The 15,563-nt window shown below is 42.9% G+C and overlaps 2 protein-coding genes across 4 annotated transcripts in view; one reads left to right on the forward strand and one right to left on the reverse strand.

Annotated features, from left to right (window-relative positions):
- The first annotated feature begins 4,026 nt into the window (after positions 1-4,026).
- LOC133981008 (C-X-C chemokine receptor type 5) lies at positions 4,027-7,647 on the forward strand. Its single transcript, XM_062419894.1, has 2 exons — positions 4,027-4,056; positions 6,595-7,647. Exons 1-2 carry the CDS (start codon positions 4,027-4,029, stop codon positions 7,645-7,647), a joined length of 1,083 nt encoding a protein of 360 aa, XP_062275878.1.
- A 316-nt stretch (positions 7,648-7,963) lies between these two features.
- The window catches only part of bcl9l (bcl9 like), a 32,781-nt gene continuing 25,181 nt past the window's right edge, over positions 7,964-15,563 (reverse strand). For 2 of the 3 annotated variants that reach the window (XM_062418805.1, XM_062418806.1), the window contains 6 exons: positions 13,930-14,052; positions 13,393-13,567; positions 13,071-13,170; positions 10,274-12,677; positions 9,902-10,156; positions 7,964-9,649 (listed from right to left, as the gene is read on the reverse strand). In XM_062418805.1, coding sequence (XP_062274789.1) covers positions 8,457-9,649; positions 9,902-10,156; positions 10,274-12,677; positions 13,071-13,170; positions 13,393-13,567; positions 13,930-14,052 — 4,250 coding nt within the window. In that variant the 3' untranslated portion in view covers positions 7,964-8,456. The remainder of the gene's footprint in view (positions 9,650-9,901; positions 10,157-10,273; positions 12,678-13,070; positions 13,171-13,392; positions 13,568-13,929; positions 14,053-15,563) is intronic. The other variant, XM_062418807.1, reaches the window with a different exon arrangement.

Raw genomic sequence — 15,563 nt, forward strand, 5'->3', positions numbered from 1 at the left:
GGAGCAGTGATGTTGACTGGGTGTGTTGGTTGTTGGAATAGCAGTGATGTTAGCTGTGTGTTGGTTGGTGGGAGAGCAGTGATGTTGGCTGTGTGTTGGTTGTTGGAGGAGCAGTGATGTTGGCTGGGTGTTGAATTTTGGGAGAGCAGTGATGTTGGCTATGTGTGTTGCTTAGTGGAGGAGCAGTGATGTTGGCTATGTGTACTGGTTGTTAAAGGAGCAGTGATGTTGTCTGGGTGCTGATTGTTGGAGGAACAGTGATGTTGGCTGGTTGCTGGATGGTGAAGGAGCAATGATGTTGGCTTGGTGTTGGATGGAGGAGCATTGGTGTTTCCTGGGTGCAGGCAGATGTAACAGCAGTGATTTTGGCTGGATGTAGGTAGGTGGAGAAGGAGTGATATTGGCTTGGTGTTGGATGTTGGCTTGGTGCTGGCTGTTGGAGGAACAGTGATGTTGGCTAGATGCTCGATGGTGATACAATAATGTTGGATGGGTGTGTTGGTTGGTGATGGATTTTGGAAGAGCAGTGGTGTTGGCTGTGTGGGTTGGTTATTTGAGGAGCAGTGAAGTTGACTGTGTGTGTTGGTTGTTGGATGAGTAGTGATGTTTGGTGGGTGTTGAATTTTGGGAGAGCAGTCATGTTGGCTGTGTGTGCTGGTTGTTGGAGGAGCAGTGATGTTGGCTATGTGTGTTGGTTGGTGGAATAGCAGTGGTATTGGTTGGGTGTGTTGGTTGTTGGAGTAGCAGTGATGTTGGCTGCATGTTGGATTTTGGGAGAGCAGTGATATTGGCTGTGTCTTTTGGTTGTTGGAGGAGCAGTGATGTTGGCTGTGTTTGATTTTGGGAGAGCAGTGATGTTGACTGTGTGTGTGTTGGTTGTTGGAGGAGCAGTGATGTTTTCTGTGTGTGTTGGTTGTTGAATGAGGACTGATGTTGGCTGGGTGCTAGCAATTTGAGCAGCAATAATGTTGGATGGCTGCTGGTTGTTGCATGGGTGTTTGATATTGGCTTGCTGCTGGTAAGAGAAAGAGCAGTGATGTTGGCTGGGTTCTGCTAGTTGAAGGAGGAGTGATGTTGGCTAGATGCAAGTAGGTGGAGGACAAGTGATCTTGGCTTGGTGTTGGATGTTAGCCGGGTGCTGGTTGGTGGACAAGTAATGATCTCTGCTGGATACTGGATGGTGGAAGAGCAATGATGTTGGCTGGATGCAGGTAGGTGGAGGATGAGTGATGTTGAATGGGTGCTGGTACGTGGTAGAGGAGTGATATTGCCTGGATGCATTAATGTGGAAGAGGCATGATGTTAGCTGGATGCTTGATGGCGAAGGAGCAATGATGTTGGCTTGGTGTTGGATGGAGGAGTATTGGTGTTTCCTGCGTGCAGATAGATGCAACAGCAGGGATTTTGGTTGGATGTAGGTATGGTTAGGTGGAGAATGAATGATATTGGCTTGGTGTTTGATGTTGGCTGGGTGCTGGCTGTTGGAGGAACAGTGATGTTGAGGAACAGTGTTGGATGGATGCTGGAAGGTGATACAATGATGTCGGCTGGTTGTTGGATGGATGCTGTCAGTTGGAAGAGCAGTAAAGTTGGCTGTGTGTCGGATGTTGCCTGGATGTGGTCAGTTGGAAGAGCAGTGATTTTGGATGGGTGCTGGTAGGTGGTGGAGGAGAGAAGTTGGCTGGGTGCTAGCAATTGGGTGAGCAGTAATGTTGGATGGGTGTTTGTTGTTGGCTGGGTGCTGGTTAAGTGGAAGGACTAGTGATGTTGGCTGGGTGCTGATAGTTGAAAGAGGAGTGATGTTGGCTGGGTGCTGATAGTTGAAGGAGTGATGGATGGATGCAGGTAAGTGGTGAAGGACTGATGTTGGCTGGTAGCTAGCATTTGGAGGAGCAATGATGTTGGATGGGTGTTTGTTGTTGGATGGGTGTTTGATGTTGGCTTGGTGCTGGTAAGAGAAAGGGCTGTGCATCTGTTGTTGGTGGAGCAGTGATCTTGGCTGGGTGCTGGTAGGTGAAGGAGGAGTGTTGTTGGCTTGGTGTTGGATGTTGGCCAGGTGCTTATTGTTGGAGGAGCAGTGATGTTGGCTGGTTACTAGCAATTGGAGGAGCAGTAACGTTTGATGGGTGCTGGTTGTTGGCTGGGTGTTTGATGTTGGCTGGGTGCTGGTAAGTGGAAGGAGGAGATACTGGCTCGATGCAGGAATGTGGAGGAGGCATGATGTTGCCTGGGAGTTGGTTCTTGGAGGAGCAGTGATGTTGGCTGGATCCTGGAAGGTGATGCAGTGATGTTGCCTGGGTGCCCGCAGTTAAATTTGGCTGGGTGCGAGCGTTTGGAGGAGCAGTGATGTTGGATGGACCATTTAAGTAGTGTACTGGCTGCATAAATGTGTACAAAGTAATACGCTAAAATGGTAATCCAGCAAGACCATGCTGGTGGTAGCATCATTAATGAGAGCTTGCTAGTGGGCCAGCTTCACCAGCAAAAACTATGCTGGTGGACCAGGGTCATTATTGAGACCTTTCGGTGGGGAAGCCTCAGCATCATTAATGAGCACTTGCTGCTGGACCAACTTCACTAGCAAGACTATGCTGGTGGACCTGCATCATTAATGAGAGCTTGCTGGTGGTCCAGCTTCACCAGCAAGACCATGCTGGTGGACTGGCATCATTAATGAGAGTTTGCTGGTGGTCCAGCTTCACCAGCAAGACCAAGCTGGTGGACTGGCATCATTAATGAGAGCTTGCTAGTGGACCAGCTTCACCAGAAAGATTGTTCTGGTGAAGCTTATTGAGACCTTGATGGATCAACTCCATTATGCTAGTCCACCAGCTAAATCAGCACTAACCAGCATAGACCAGCATGCTATATTTTGGTTTGTAACCGGAAAATTGGAATTCATGCAGTTTTCTTGTTTCTGTCCTATGTTGGTAAAATTAAAAATTAAAAAAACTGACTCATTTTTAAAATATATCTCTCCTGCTGTCATTCCAGTGTGGAATTAAAAAGGTTTAAATGCACGCTAATATGTGATAGACTGACTGGAAATAAGGATGCTGAGATTTTAGGGATTTGCTGTTTTCAGATATGTCTTAAAAGCAGTTTTTTTGCATGTAGATTGTAACGGACATGGTCTATTCCTACAAAGTAGCATGGATAATTTGAATCATCTATGCCTCTTTGCATCTTGTTGTAGCTGTTATTTAACCAAGCCCAAACAAACACTGACACTTGTTTTTCTAAAGGATAGGTTCACAATTTTTAAGTCTGCCTTAAAGCAACAGTTAGGTGTCCATATGAACATTAAAACAAACTTTGCTTGATTTAATCATTCCTCCTGTTCATACTGGCCATTAAAATATCCCTTCATAATGCACTTTCAGTGTAAGCAATGGAGGACAAAATCCACAGCCCTCCTTCTGAGCAAAAATGTATTTAAAAAAGTTTATCTGAAGCTAATATGAAGCTTCGACCATCCAAATTAGTCAAATCAAGTCAATATCATTAAAAGTGAGTCTTTTTAGTGCCAAAGTTCCTCTTTTTGTTACAATCTTTCCACTGTAGCTTAAGATGAAAACACTTTCTGCTGATGCACAAAGGACATTTTTACTAAAGACTGTTACTGATTAAGATATCCACTTTATTTGACTAATACAGACGGCTAAAGCCTCATATAAGCTTCAAATAAACTTTTAAAAACATTTTTGCTTAAAACGAAGATCATATATCATATATCTCTTATATTGTACGCACATTCAGAGGGGATCTTCTAATGGTCAGTATGAACAAAAGAAATAATTAAAGCAAGCAAAGTTTGTTTCAATGTTCATATGGAAACCTGACTGTCTTTTTTAGGCAGACTTGAAAAACTGTGAACCTTTCCTTTAAGAGCCTGCCCAAGGGCACCTCAACCTGAATTTATACGGCAACCAAACAAGTGGTTTCCCAGTCACAAGACCATTTACTTAACCACTGCTGCCCAAGTATCTCCACAATACTTAAGTTAAATTATTAATAAGCTCAGGCATGGCCGTAGATACCATTGAGGACACCAAGGTCATGTCCTCTGTATTTTTGTCTTGAAGTTTCGTTTCATTGGGAAGTGAAAATAGCCAACGAGACAATTATCCTTGCATTAACAGACCGTCACGTGACACGTACTTGCAGATACCGCTGCCATGTCAAAACAAAAGTAGTCGGCTATAGCCAGTGGCGGAGTGAGGCCTTGAAATCCACCCAGAATTTTTTCACTGGCCCCGGCCCCGGTGTTGTGTCCCAACTGGCTTCCGTCAGCAGATTCGTCACAAATGTACAAATATACACAGCATATTACTGGAGATTTTTAAGTCGCAGTTATATACTCACTTCCAGAATAACTGGACCACAAGAGGGACCATGACTGAGAAATGCACAGCAAGAAACCAGTAAATACATTATGGATTACATATACCTAATATATAAGTTGTAGTCTTCTTTTTGACCTCGGTATTTGAAAAATCCTGGCTACGGCCTTGAGCTCAGGCTGACTTACACGTTCATAATACATGTGATGAATGTTGCAATAAAGAAAAGAAAAGAAAACACAGAACTGATGCTGATGATAACACCAAAAATCCATCTTTGAAGAGCATATATGACTATAATTGTCACTTGTTTGTCAAAGACTACATTGCAGGGTGCAGTAACTTGTACTTGCATCACTGCTCTTGCATACTTACTATAAAAAGCATTGACTGGTTTGTACCAAATACACTCCCAACAAAGGTATAAGCAAAGCGAATATTGAAGAACCAGTACAAACAGGAAGTACAATGACATTTCACCACGGCAGTGTAAGCTATACCTTCAACTGACTGAGAATCAACACCAATGGCTATAACATACTACGGCTCTACTTCTGAGGTAAATTGTTTTGAAAAATTGTGGAAGTGAATAGTAAATTGTTTAAGTAGCTACTGTCTCTGCAAGGGCTTTTTTTTATTTTAAAAATACTTACGTAGCCTATATAGTGAATAGTGAGGTACTCAAACATGTTTTTATTTTCAACATGTACTTAAACGAAGTAGCTTCGTAGTGAGCAATAGGCTCTTTCTGTGATTTAGACCAATGAAATATCCCTTAAATGCTGGATGGACACCATACATTAAGTTCAATCTACTGTTTAAAACAGTATACATAACTTGTTATAATTTTATAAGCCTCAGCTGCAACATCTGGCATCTTAAAGGAAGAGATTTTAAAAATAAGCACCATCGTCTAGCAGCGTCCTATGGTTAAAACTCAACTACAGGATTTTTAAATTAACTGTAAGAATGTGATAGACAGAATTACTGAAGTGTAAAAAAGGCACCTTTAACAGATGTAGAGTCATGCCGCTTCCTTCCTGTTAAATCATTAGGGAAATAAGTGGTGAGGAAGAAATTAAATGTAGTGCATCCCATATAATTTTCATAAAAGGGGAGTGCAGTGAGTAACTCCATTTTCTAAATAAAGACTTCAAATCGCTTGCAATTTAATTATCATCACATTGATGTAGAGGAAGACACAGAAGAGAGATCTGTCTTTCTGTTACCCTATGGTTAAGCCTTTCTTAAAATGAGTCAGAGGAACACAACCTATGCACTCCTTTGCATGTGTGATAGTGCTTGTGGACTCTGGTGGCTCCTTCAACATCAGATCAATGAAAAATTACACTACCTCCAGAGGGTCAGAAGGATGAATAAGACCGACCCTCTGTATACAGCCCCATGCATTTTAAAATCTTTCTTAGTGTATAAGTGTATATAGCCTACTAACCACATGATCATCTACTGTGACAACAGAAACTCACCATGACTCAACCCAAGCATGAAGAACTTAATCAAATTGTGAAAATGAGCCATATTCCTATCCGTTCTCTGCACACCGTTTCCTCATTCAAATATAAGTCTCACATTATAAAGTTAAACTTATCATATCATCATGTGATACTGATTTTTTTCTTTCTTTTTTTTAGTGTGACAGCAATACACCTCCATAGGTGTGACTTTATCTGCGATTATTTCTAATTCCAAATCATAATCGTTCAAGACAACAACAGATTGAACTGAGACAGTTCGTTTAGCTATTGGAACAAAATTTTGCCATTTTAAAAGGCAGAAAACAAATATATAAGAAAAAAACATCAATATGTTTACCCTTCTGTCTTAAACAAAGCTATTACTTTTAGATGACACTTAAAATTAGACAAACAAGTGTAATATTTGCACATTCTACTAAATACCTCTGGTTTTTCTACCACAGATATTTTTAAATCTACACTACTGCTATTTAGTTTATGATTGGGTAAAAAAGGGAAGTGAAAAAAAGGTTTATCAGTGTTTCCTGACTAACAATTAGTTTGAGAACTGAGCTGAATCACAGAAAACAGAGCGCCAAATGATTAGTAAAACTTCATGATTCCTTTTTTGCCATTTCATTGTAAATAAAACATACCATCAGAATTCAGCTCAATTCAACCCACCTTATAATTGTGTATTACTTCACAGCACATGAAATGATTTTCCTAACTGTGATGAGGTAATTAAAACTATTTTCCTCCTTTATATTTTAAAGCCATACAACGAAGAGAATTATACTGACTACGAATACGATTACACCGTCTGTGATGATGAGGACCGGGACCTGGACCTGAATACTGTGTTCCAGCCTGTGCTTTACAGTTTGATATTTCTGCTTGGAATGGTGGGGAACGGCTTGATGATAGCAGTGCTGCTGAGACATTGGCGCCGTCTTCGCATCACTGAGATCTACCTGCTGCACCTTGCCCTTGCTGACCTGATGCTTCTTTGTACATTTCCTGTTGTTGTAGTTGAATATGCAGCCGGATGGGTGTTTGGGGAGTTTCTCTGCAAGCTGACGGGCCTGATGAAAACTCTTAACTTCCTTTGTGGGAGTTTCCTTCTGGCTTGCATTGGGTTTGATCGGTATTTGGCCATTGTTCATGCTATTCCTAGTATGCAAAGTCGTCACCCGAGAACAGTGCACCAAATATGCATTTCACTATGGCTGGTCTGTTTGGGGTTGTCAGTACCCAATGTTGTGTTCCTTACTGTGACACAGGAACGTGCAAACTCATCTAGGCTCTCCTGTTTCAACACTGAGTACGGTATCCATGCAAACAACTGGGATTTGACCGACAGAGTCTTAAATCATGTGTGCTTTTTCATACCTCTGGCTGTCATGAGCTACTGCTACACAGCAATAGTAGTTAGTTTGTGCAAAAGTCAGAAAAGCCAAGCAAAGAAAGGTGCCATTCGACTAGCTTTACTTATCACTCTCGTCTTTTGTTTCTGTTGGCTTCCATATAATATCACCTTACTGATAAAAACATTGGACGAATTGAAAATCATCTCATATGAAAACTGTGTGTCTTTTAACTTAATGCACCAAGTCCTTGGGGTGACAAGGAGCCTGGGCTTGTCACACTGTTGTCTGAATCCTTTCTTGTACGCCTTTGTTGGGGTGCGGTTCCGCAGTGAGCTAATACAGCTGCTTTGCCAATTGGGCTGCCGTAGTGTTTGTCTGCCTTTCATCAGAACTCAGGGTCACAGTCGACCATCCGCTTCTGACATAGCAACAACTGCCAGCAGCAGCGTCTTCATGTAATACACCCTTACATAATATCAGCTGTAACTAAAATGCTTCTGTTCTGTTGTCTTCTACAGTATTTCACTTGTTATGATGGAAAGTGTTTCAATGTTATCAGATACTCTGACAATATAGTACCCACTGCTTTTTTGATTGCATTTAAAATATGATTTATTTACCCAATTAAAAACAAATGAGATTGTTGGGGAAAAAACTGTTTTGCTTGCAACCACTGGTCTTTGTGAAGTAAATAAAAATCGAGATGTTTTAAAGCAACTGTGTCCCCTTGTCCACGTTATCAAATGACACCACAATAAACAAAACTTAGACCACCTTAGAGATCAGTATTATTCTATTTTTAGACTTCTATTAAAACACTGTTATACAGAACTGCAAACAATCACAAATGGCTTCTTATATACAGCAGGTATATATTATATACACATATAATTGTGTTATATCCTTTTGCACAACAGTTTGGTAGTTGAAGAAAAGAAATCAATGATATTAAAACAAAGAGAAATTTGAGGCACTCCTCTCTTGAACACCACTCTGTTCCCAAAACAAATACACACATCTTTGAAATATACATATTTTACAGTATTTTAGAAAATGGCTTCAGATTTGTTATTGAACCGTGTTACAGTGCTTTTAAATATTCAATTTTCTAATCAGTTGTAATCCAAAATATGAAGATTATCACTGATATTTTTGTTTTTACAATTCCTTTTTTCAAACAACTGCAAGAGTAACGATGAAAAAATTCGACACAATGGGTAGGTAACCTTTTTTTTTTTTTTTTTTCATGACAGTTTTTATGGGCTGGATCAAAATGGCATATTGGCCATACCTCCAGGGCCATAGCCAATGGGACTGTCCAGAGACATTCCCCGCTGTCTGAGAGACTGGGGCCCCATCATACCAGACTGTGGGTGGGGAGGGGCCATCATCGGACCCTGAGGGGACATTAGAGGACCCTGGGGGCCAAAGGGATCCCCTGGAATTGACATGCTTCGCTGCTTAGCCTGCATCATCATAATGTTTTGCTGTGCCATCAGATTGTGTTGGTGCTGCTGGGATGACATCATGCCAGGGTATGGATTAGAGGGATGGTGGAGAAGACTGTTGGCCATCATGGCTTGCTGTTGCTGGAGTTGGTGCTGCGGCCCCATGCCTATCCTTCCCATCATATGCCCAGGGGGGCACATTGGGCCCATGCCTCCACTAGAAATCATTCCCCTAGAGCTCCCCTGAAGAATACCCATGCTTTGGCGTATTCCACCATGTGAGGGGTGAGGTGGCAACTGCTGTTCAGCCATCATGTTCTGTAGGTTTGCTATGTGGGGGTTGGATGAAGGGCCGGTACTGTGTGGAGGGCCAGAAGAAGACAGCTGCTTGAGGAGCTGCTGTGGAGTAGGTTGCTGGGATGGTGGCCCCTGATGTGGATTCTGATGTGGCTCACTCTTAGGGAAGTACTGAAGAGTGCTACTGGGTTTATCAGAAGGAATGATACGGGAGAGGTCAAACTCAGGGATCCCTGTGTGAGACGGTCGTATGACTTCACTTAGGTCCGGTCCATCCCCCATGGGCAAAGAGGCGAATGACTCCGAGGGGTGAGAAGGGCGTTGGTGAGGATGGCTTTTGCTAAGCAGGTGTAACTGCTGAGGTGGCAAAATAGCCTCATTAGTCTGAGAGAAATTCTGTGACATTCCTCCAATTGGTGAGTGCATGGGCCCATGAGATGGTGGCCGCATGCGGGGAAAACCTGCCATCTGGTTCTGAGATATGGGTGAAACATTACAGGGCCCCAGTCCGTCAGGGGCTCCTCCTCCCATCATGGCAGAATTCATGGCAGGCATGCCCATTTGGTTTGGGGAAGAAAGCACAGGTCCTGAAGCATCATGGGACAGGTGCTGCTGACTTTGGCTTACAATACCCATGGGGCTGTGTGGATCACTGTGGGGCCCAATGGAGCTCTGGGAAACAAGTATCTGGGAGGTCTGCGGGTTCCCCATGTTTCCTGGTGATAAACCCAACATGTGAAAATAACACTATTAATATTTAAAATATATCTTTTTCTCAACACATTAGACTTATGAAGTATTAATTGGAATTCAGGGTACAATAATATGAAGGTTTAGACTAGCTGACATATTTTATAGGCAAAGCAACACAGATCTAGGAAATAACACTTCATTCATTCAATATTTCTCTAATGGCATGGAAATATCAAAGGACAAATAACAGTCACAGTGTGTTCTTGTGTTCATACCTCCAATGCTGACACCAGATAAAAGAGGTCGATCTGGCAGCATCTCATCATCAGAAGTGGCAATTGTTTTGATTGCATCGTGATAGAGAGGAGTGGAACTAGGCATGGCATACTTGGACATCTGAGACATGATGAGAGACAAAGGATTCTGTGATGGAGGGGCATCAGGGGATGAAGTAAATGGCATACTAGGATTCATAGAGCCTGGCTGGCTAATGGGGGTAGAGTTGGAACTCCTGGGGGGAAGTGATTGGCCTGCAAAGAACATAAAAAAACAGTTAATGTTGCAGAAATATGAAGAACAGCACTCATAATTATCAGACATTAGAGATCCCAGCAGTGTGTTCTGATTGTGTTGTGTTCAGAGTGTACCTGTCTCATTGGAATTACTTCCTCCGTTGCCCACTACTCTCCCACTTGTTGGACCACCCGGACTTGGAAGTGCTGTTTTAGGAGACGGCCACCCTGGAGAGGCCACAGCCATGGCAGGGGATTTGAGTCGTCCAGGAGAGGCAGACGGAGAGTGCAACCCAAGGTTGGAAGACCCCATTATCTGAGGAGACTTCATGGAAGAAGAGGAAGGAGTCCCAGCACCGGACGCGGAGGGAAGAGCGGAATGATGCCCTGCAGAGGAGATCTGAGAAGGAGACTTCTGTCCTGGAGCAGAGGGAGAAGGTAGAAGAGGCTCTTGGTTGAGGGATGGAGATTTAAGCTGACGGGGAAGAGGCACTGCAGGAGAGTTCAGTGGATGAACATTGATTGATAGGTCAGAGGGGTGCCTAGGACCATGATCCGCTCCCCTCAGGCCTCCAGTGATCGGCATATGACTAAGTCGTGACGTACCCCCCATTTGATTAGAAACCTGCTGGTCAGGCCCAAACATCTCAGGGCCAGGTTGTTGAAGATAGGGTCCTTCCACCTGTCCTCCAGGGAAAGGACCTTGATTGGGAAACTGAAAGTGACCATCTGGTCCTGGGATCATTCCCTTATTTCCTCTTCCATTTTGTGAAGCTCTGATTCGTGAAATCTCTCCAGGACTAAACATTTCACCTAAAGGCCCCCCTCCTACAGGACCTCCTCGGAGCTTCTGAGATAGAATCATATGCTGTTGTTGCTGAACATTTATCTGTGGGTTCATATTCATAGAAAGGTTGCTCCCTAGAGGAGAATCCACCAAGTCTCTCATCTGAGGACCCCCTCCAGGAGAGCCCATAATGTCCCGTGAACCAGGAAAGTCCATAGAATCACCTCGCGTGGAGGGAGGACCCCGGCCCATTCCCAAATTGGGGAAGTCAGGGCCCCCAGGATTATCTGTCATTCTTGAGCCCAGGTTGCCCTGTTGCTGCTGTTTAGCTAATCGATCAAGATCAAACCTAGTAAGTCCCTGCATCTGCCGTTTCTCCATGATGTGAAACATTTCCTCACGCGTCAAGAGATGTTCTGGCTCACCCTGCAAGTGCTGAGGAGGTCCACCTGGGTAGCACCCATGAAAGGGACCCCCACCACCCATATTGTTGGGCATATCATCTAACCAAATCATCCCTGGCCTAGTGGGCCGTTGGGGTCCTAGACCCTCCATGGATAAAACTCCCCCTGGACTACCAGGAAAACCCCCTCCCCCTGGTGGACCTCTCTGCATCTGTCCTATGAATCTAGGACCACGAGGTCCCTCCTGGTGCATGTCCATAATTCGTGCATTTCCACCCATTCCTCCTCCCATCATATTGCCAGGACCCCACTGCTGGTCTCCAGACTTGCTGTGGTAGGGAGGAGGGGGTCCTCTCATCATCACGGGACCCCCATGCATGCCCATTTCAGTCATCATTCTAAAGTGCTGGGGATGTGTGGTGGGTTGCATTTCCTGTTGTCGTCTCTTCTCTTGGTAGTACTCTTCTTGAAGTTTCCTCCATGCTATTTGCTCTGGGGTCAATCCGTCTGGTCCAAGTAAGGGACCCATGTCAATCCCAGGTGAAGACAGCTGGTGATGTTGGTGTTGTGGTAGGTTATGATGAGAGTCCATTTGAGGGCTTTCAAGGGCAGGTCCACCCAGAGATTGTGTTTGAGAAATTATGGACTGGAGGGGTTCTTCATATTTCTTCATTGCTCCCATTGGAGTCAAGGCTGACGACACCATGTTACCACTACTGCAATTTCCAGGGTTATTAGTGCCATTTTCACTATCCTCAAGAATAACACTCCTGTCAGTATTGTTGTTATTATTTAGGTTGGAGGGATTATTAGTAGGATTGTTGTTAGAGCCTCCTGTGTCTGCAAGGCCTCCACTTGCTCCACTGCGTAGAAGCAGCCTCTCTATGTCTCTCAGCGTCTGCAAAGAACGCTCTCTGTGTTCCAGCTGCTCTTTGGATAGACCATCTGTGTTCCCTGGGCCACTCCTCTGGCCTGTATCACTCTGTAGATGTGCAGATAGGATGGAAGGACTCCCTGAGGGAGAAACAGTAGCAACAGGAAGGGACATACCCCCTCCACTTTCCCCATCCCCATTTCCTAGGACTGGGCCTGCAGGTGCAGGTGTGCTCCTTCCCTCTGATCTATGGGCGATGCTGTTATTGCTCGACGCTCCACCAGGTCTAATCTGAGAAGATTCATTATCTGAGTGTCCGGCTGATGACGGTGTTCCTGCAGGATGCAATGGGCCTCCAACTCCTGCAGAGGATGGCTGAGGAGTTCCACTTTGGGATTTAGGGGTGCCTGTGTGTGGAGAGCTGCTGGAGTTCACCTTCTCAGATAGATTAGGAAGCTTCCCTGATGGGTGGCCCTGTGGCAGACAAAAATGAGGAAAAAAAATAGGTTCAGGCTGTTAAAAAATGCTGTTACAATTCCTACAGTTATATTATTATCATGAATTGTTATCATCATTATCATTGTCATCATCATTTTCACCTTGATTACTTTATTATTATCAATATCATCTTTCTATTTAAAATAATTTTCCAAAACAACTCATAGTGCACTTCACTTTTTTGGTGAAAACATTCGAAGCAGCAACAACTGCTGATGAAAACAGGAACAAAGAAGTATTTGAGACCAAAATAGCTAAACAAATTACCCTTCCCACATGCACCTGTGGTCTTTACAGAGGAAAACACTTTTAATCTACCATGATACAGGTTTGACAAAAACATTAAATTTTGTATGAATTGCCAGTGACCTGTAAATGTCTGACCTGCTCCAACTTGTTGCATGGAACATTTTGCTGGTGAAACAGAAGGATGGAATCGGACTGTCCTTTCAACACTGCCTCTGCAGCACTGTCAAAGTAAAATATCAATATTACAAATTAGACGAACACTGCAATCCTATAATTCAGTTTTGAGATCTAAAAAAACATATGCAAGTCTATTGGTTTATAAGATGAACAAAATGTAGACATCTCTACTTTCAGTTAATGGAAATAACTTCTGGCAGGTGAATTATTGTTGGATTATTGCTATTAAAAAACCTTGCATGTCAGATCTGTACATAGTTCATACCTGTTGGCTAGGCTGGTTGTGAAAACATACACCACTTGCTGTGAAGACTGAGGTGGCTCTGGCTTTAACCCTGATCCCACTCCACAACTCAGTACAGGACCCACAGGTTCAGACATGGGCCCTGAAGACAGACGATCAGGAAGCCCCTGGATAGGACCTGCAAGCCCTGGCTCCCCTGAAAAAAATCATCAGCACAATAGTTGAATTAGTCTCAAATGATATATTGGTGTTTACTTGCAATACCAGTACATCTTTTTGGCTACAGCATCTTAACACTAGATGGAGCTAAACCACATGTAAAGTCAAATCAGTGGAAAGGGATCATATGGCATTCCAAGCTCTCATCTTCTTCCTTTCAGTGTATGTGTGTACAGGATGTGAACAGCTATGGATAATTTATGGCTTTAACCTGTTGTTTTCAATTTCAAATTACAATTGAGAAGTGGAAGGGGATTTGTACTTAATTAGTACACCATTTGTGACACCATTTGTTATTTAGGGCTGTTCTACATTCACCCTCTATGTAAACAGACTCACGGTGGGTTGCAGTGTGTGGCTTGTCTTCATCTTCCTCCGTGTCAGGTCCAGAGCACCATTCACCTCCACTATATGGCTGTTTCTTCTCCAGAACACAGCGCCGCTTACTCCGCATAACACTCTCTAGGGGATAAGACACACATCAACATCTGGATAACAACTGTCATAATACTCTTCCTTTAAAAGGTTTTACCAGTGTCTCTGTTTTTATTGTTCACTGCTAATGGGCTCAACCAACCACTGTATTTTCCAGAGCTAGAGGCTACTGTACTTCTGTGTCTAATGCACTTTGTCTTACAAGTTATTGGATTCCAGCTTACAGCTGCTTTGACAAATGTAATCAATCACTTTAAATCTGAACATGATGTTAAATGCCACAATCACATGAAATCTATCATCAAATGGTCCATTACAAACAGTAATTAGCGATGTTTGGAAAATGTACTATAGTCATGTCATGTAACATTATGGACTATGTTGAACAGATCAACTCCCTGCAAGCCAATTTAAATAATTTTTGAAAACACTGGCAGCCTGAGAGGTGACACCCAGGCTCATGCAGTAATATGTGAACCATCTCTTTTGCATACATGCTCCTTCAGCTGTGACTGCACTGTCATGACAAAGCAACTATAAAGCTATAAAAAAGCAAAAGAATATGATAGAAAAAAGATAATATAAAGTGAAATTAGTTAAATAAGCAAACTGAGCCAGCTTATTAATGTCAATTAAATGAACTAAAATATTAAAGAAAAATGACACAACTTAATTATCAACAATACTTACAAGTAAATATTAAACAGTGCAGTCATTTGCAGTTCTGTTCATCTTGGGTTTCGGTTTTCCTTGCCACTGCATTTTGAAACCGTAATCACAACAATATGCCATGCATTTGACTCACATTTGCAGATGTTTTGAGAAGCATTTTGAGCTTCTAATGTGGTGCAATTATAATATCGTGGATTAACATTCACACAAGATAACTACTGTTACAAAAAAGGCACAACTAACTTCTGACATATTTTGGCAAATGCAGCTGTGGGGTTTAAAGTCTTAATGGTGACAGGAAAGAAGAATACACTAGCAATATCGTTGATAAATGTCACACATTTAGAGAAGCTATATAAACAAATCAGTGAACATTTTTCAGGCTCATAACTCAACATCTTACTGACTTTGTGGCAGAAAGCTTATAATACATGAGTTTGGGTAATGGCAGACTTAAAGGACCAGTGTGTAGGGTTTAGTGGCATCTAGCAGTGAGGTTGCACATTGTAACAAACTGAATGTATATAATTCTACACACTGTACCTTTAATAGACTGAATGTACAGTAAAGGAGGAAGGAAGTTTGGAGTGACAGTGCAGAGAAAGGACAGCAGAGGGAGGACTGCTACCTTTCAGAGAGGCAGTATGAAAGGGCTGATGTCTCGTTCTCTGTAAATGTTTTCGTTGCCAATAGTAACTAGTTTATCTTAACAAGAAAAATCAGCTATTGAGCCGTGTCTTCTGCCATGTTCAGAGTATTTGTCACTGACCCCGTTCAGGTTTAGCAGCAAAGTGATTTGAAGTAAAGCGAGGGGAGGCTTGCATTTCATTTCAATGCACTTTTGTTTTTCTACGGGCAGAAATTAG

Source organism: Scomber scombrus, chromosome 5 (assembly GCF_963691925.1).
Source record: "Scomber scombrus chromosome 5, fScoSco1.1, whole genome shotgun sequence".
Lineage (NCBI taxonomy): Eukaryota > Metazoa > Chordata > Actinopteri > Scombriformes > Scombridae > Scomber > Scomber scombrus.